Source organism: Fopius arisanus, unplaced genomic scaffold (assembly GCF_000806365.1).
Source record: "Fopius arisanus strain USDA-PBARC FA_bdor unplaced genomic scaffold, ASM80636v1 scaffold00032, whole genome shotgun sequence".
NCBI lineage: Eukaryota > Metazoa > Arthropoda > Insecta > Hymenoptera > Braconidae > Fopius > Fopius arisanus.
Genome location: NW_011887771.1, coordinates 234,346 through 237,863, shown reverse-complemented (window position 1 = coordinate 237,863; position 3,518 = coordinate 234,346). Strand labels below are relative to the sequence as shown.

The window sequence follows — 3,518 nt, the reverse complement described above, 5'->3', positions numbered from 1 at the left end:
ATAAATTTTTAGACTTTTTTCTTTCTTCTTTTTGAAATTCTATATATGTATATATTATATTGGAAATAACCGTGAATATAAATATATATATTCCAATGATAACACTCCATATGTGGACGATTTGGCGCGCATAGCGCGCCATATACGCTAGTATCTTATATATATTCTAGTATATATCTGATACACTGCACTTCCGGCCGGAATATATGCACACATAATTACTATATATTTCGCACATAAATCACAAATTTCGCGGAAAATATTTATCTATCAAATATTTTCCGCCGAGATATTGTTATCACATTTTTTAGGAATTCTGTGAAATTGAATTCCCTGAGGACAATGTAAATTCTGTTAGAATTCGCGAAAGCTACAGATTCATTAAGGATGTTCCAATCTAAAGCAAAAATTTACGTTTTTTTTTAATTTTTTAGTAAATTACCGATGGGATTGATGTAAAAAACTATAAATACAGTTTTGTGATTGTTTTTCAAAATTTCGAAAAAATGCAGAAAAAATTTTCGCACGACCTTGAGATTTTCATAATGACAAAAAATTAAATAATAACAAAACGCAAAAACGTTATATTTTTTTACGTCAACTCCATATTAAGTTTCCCAAAAAAAAATGGAAAAACATTAATTTTGGCTGCATATGGTTATAGCACATCCTTCACTCTTGCTTTTATGTATCCCTCAATCTCACCTCACACCCAAATTCGGATTTGCAAGATACCGATAATTATCATAAATTTTACCTGCACTCTCTAGCACATGCCCTTTCCGGCCGCAGTATTATTGAACATTAATTGAAGTTTAATGAGGATATATCCCCTTTTCGTGAGAAAATATGAATGTTTAAATAAAATCCCTCGAATAACTCTGATGGAGAACGGTTGATGAAATTTGGAATTGAGATGTTCAGATCACTGTAATACATTTTCTAGCTTATCCCACAAATATCGCACAAGTTCTTGGAACCCGGTGTCTACTGTCTGCCATCAGCCCATCCCCTTCCACTCAGTCTACATCCGATTCTATTCCTACCAACGGTAGATACTCACATGGCCAAGATCAAATTCATTGAATTAATGCACTGTGAAAAAATCATGTTTTACTCGAATTGTCATTTATCTGAGTAAATTACCATAAGAATCGCACCTCCCACAGAACCACTTGCCCATCCCAATTAGATTTTAATTATTAGAATTACAAGACTGATTATTCGGTATTTCTTCTTGAAAGGCAGTGCTCCCCATTTTTTTCTCTAGATCTCACAAATTTCCCTGAGATAATTTCGCTCAATATTAATAATTATTGAAAGTTTGCATTCAAGGTCACGATTAATCTAGTTCATTTGATAATTCATGAAACGATATGACTTGTATAATTTACAATAATAAATTATAATAATTGTAGTAATGTGTAATATATGATCATAATATAATTTAAATTTAAAATACATGAGATTCAAATGTATATTAAATATATAAGCCATTAATGTCTCAATTACGATTTATCAATGGTGCGGGGGGAGGCTCGGAAAATAATGGAGTAAACGTAATTCACGTGAATACATAATTGAGTTTAGCCCCTGAACTTCTGCCTCTCACCGATATCTGAGGAATAATATACCTAATCTGAATCCGTTAGTTGGGATTGGATCTCCTGTCTCCAATCTCTTTTCTACTGAAGTACCCGAAGAATGATTCAGTGTTGATGTATGTGTTATATGGATACTCATGTTCAGTAGTTTATGTAAATTGTTTAGTCTTTATTATGTACACTTGAATTGATGTAAGAGATTTACGGCTTCAAGATAAAATAAAACGTGGAAGACGAGAAATGAAATTGGTAGCCGAGTGCTAAAAAATGATAAATTAATTTAGCTGGTCTGTAAGTTTTTTGGAGATACCTTGAAAACCAAGGGAAATAATGCAATTCTTGTGGGGACCATTTTTGTAGCTGCTCATTAGCTCGACAAAAAAAGTTTTATCAAAAACTTAATTATCTCCGTTATTTTCAGAGATATCTTCGAAAAATTAATCCAACAAAGTTGACTGCTGAAATATTCAGTTATAATGATTGATCTGACAATTGGTTTACCGATAACGAGAGAGACCCACAAAAGTTAAAAAGCAATACTGTAATTATGCAGCGAAAATGAATATAGAAATTGCAAAACAACGGTGAAAGAAATCCCGTAACAGTCAGCAAAATGGTAGAGTAGGATGAGTATATTTTTTTCGAGGCCACTTTTTCGCCGATATCTCGGAATTGAAAGAGCATAGCAGTTTTTTTGTATTGACACTTTTTATAGAAAAATATGAGACCTATAAAAAAGATATCTATGAAAATATCGTTATCTACCTGCAATTCAAAGATATCGACTGAAAACTGGCCACGAAAAAAATATACTCATCCAACTTACCCACTTCGTAACAAAATGAAAAATTATTACATTCGATAAATTACAGAAAATATCAAGTAATTGTAATTGAATATTTCCGTCAGTTTATTGGAAAATTTGAGTGTCGAGGAAGGAGTTGATTGATTGAAATATTGAAGCTTATTCGGTGGAAATAGCGATACCGATCAATTAAAATTCGATGAAACTCACCTGATGACTATTGTCCGCAGCTACATGAAGAACATGAAGAAGCAGCAATGCCGCAATGGCACATCTAATCAACACCATAGCTCTTGTCTCCCGATAACAAGAGAACAGTCTCTACAATTCGCCTCTTAATTACGTGTTCCAAAGACACATCTTGATAATTCACAACACAAGAGGAAACAAAAAGAAAAAAGAAGAAGTCAAAAGGAACTGGAAATAGTCCCTTTCGAGATGAGGAAACACTTTGAATTTGAATTTGAAAGCTGTCAATTGAAATAACTATTGATAGGTATTAGTGGGTATTGGATGTGGATGTAGTCGGTACCGGCGTTTGGTAGCGTCTGAGCGCTGCGGTGATAAAACTTTTTGAAAAGTCTCTTTAGCGCGTCTCCCTCCTCGGCCCGGCTAATTTGTGGGTGTTTCAATATTTTGAATATTTCTCGAATGACCGAAAGTCCGTACTGGGATGTCCTCACCGTCCTACTCTCGCAGGCGGGAGTATAAACTGATGCTTTAGTGAAGCGAGTGAGAACACTAAACTCTTTTTTAACGTGTTCTCCACAGCATGAACAGACGGAGAGTCGATCTCGAGCTGAAACTCTCCGCAGTCGAACGACGGCAACTCCGGTCTCAACCCCCACCATCTCACCAATACGCCACGCTCACTCCAGACGATTGCAACTTAGCAGAATAAAAAAATAAAAACCATTAAAAAACCAATGTTATTTTCTACCAAAATTCAAACTTTTTTCTTTATCCTTAATTCAAAAACTTACCTGACCCTTTGGCACATCGTTTTATTTTGATAAGCTATCATATAATATAATAATATTCTCTTCCAAAGAAATTAAATATCATATACCATATATAATATGTTATATATACTATATATGTGTGGATGA

At 33.9% G+C, this 3,518-nt stretch overlaps 1 protein-coding gene across 1 annotated transcript in view; it reads right to left on the bottom strand.

Moving 5' to 3' along the window:
• The window catches only part of trol (terribly reduced optic lobes), a 131,224-nt gene extending 128,030 nt beyond the window's left edge, over positions 1 to 3,194 (bottom strand). The window contains exon 1 of the mRNA XM_011303637.1: positions 2,620 to 3,194. Within this exon, the coding sequence (XP_011301939.1) occupies positions 2,620 to 2,697 (78 nt within the window). The 5' untranslated portion in view covers positions 2,698 to 3,194. The remainder of the gene's footprint in view (positions 1 to 2,619) is intronic.
• Between the last annotated feature and the right edge of the window lie 324 nt (positions 3,195 to 3,518).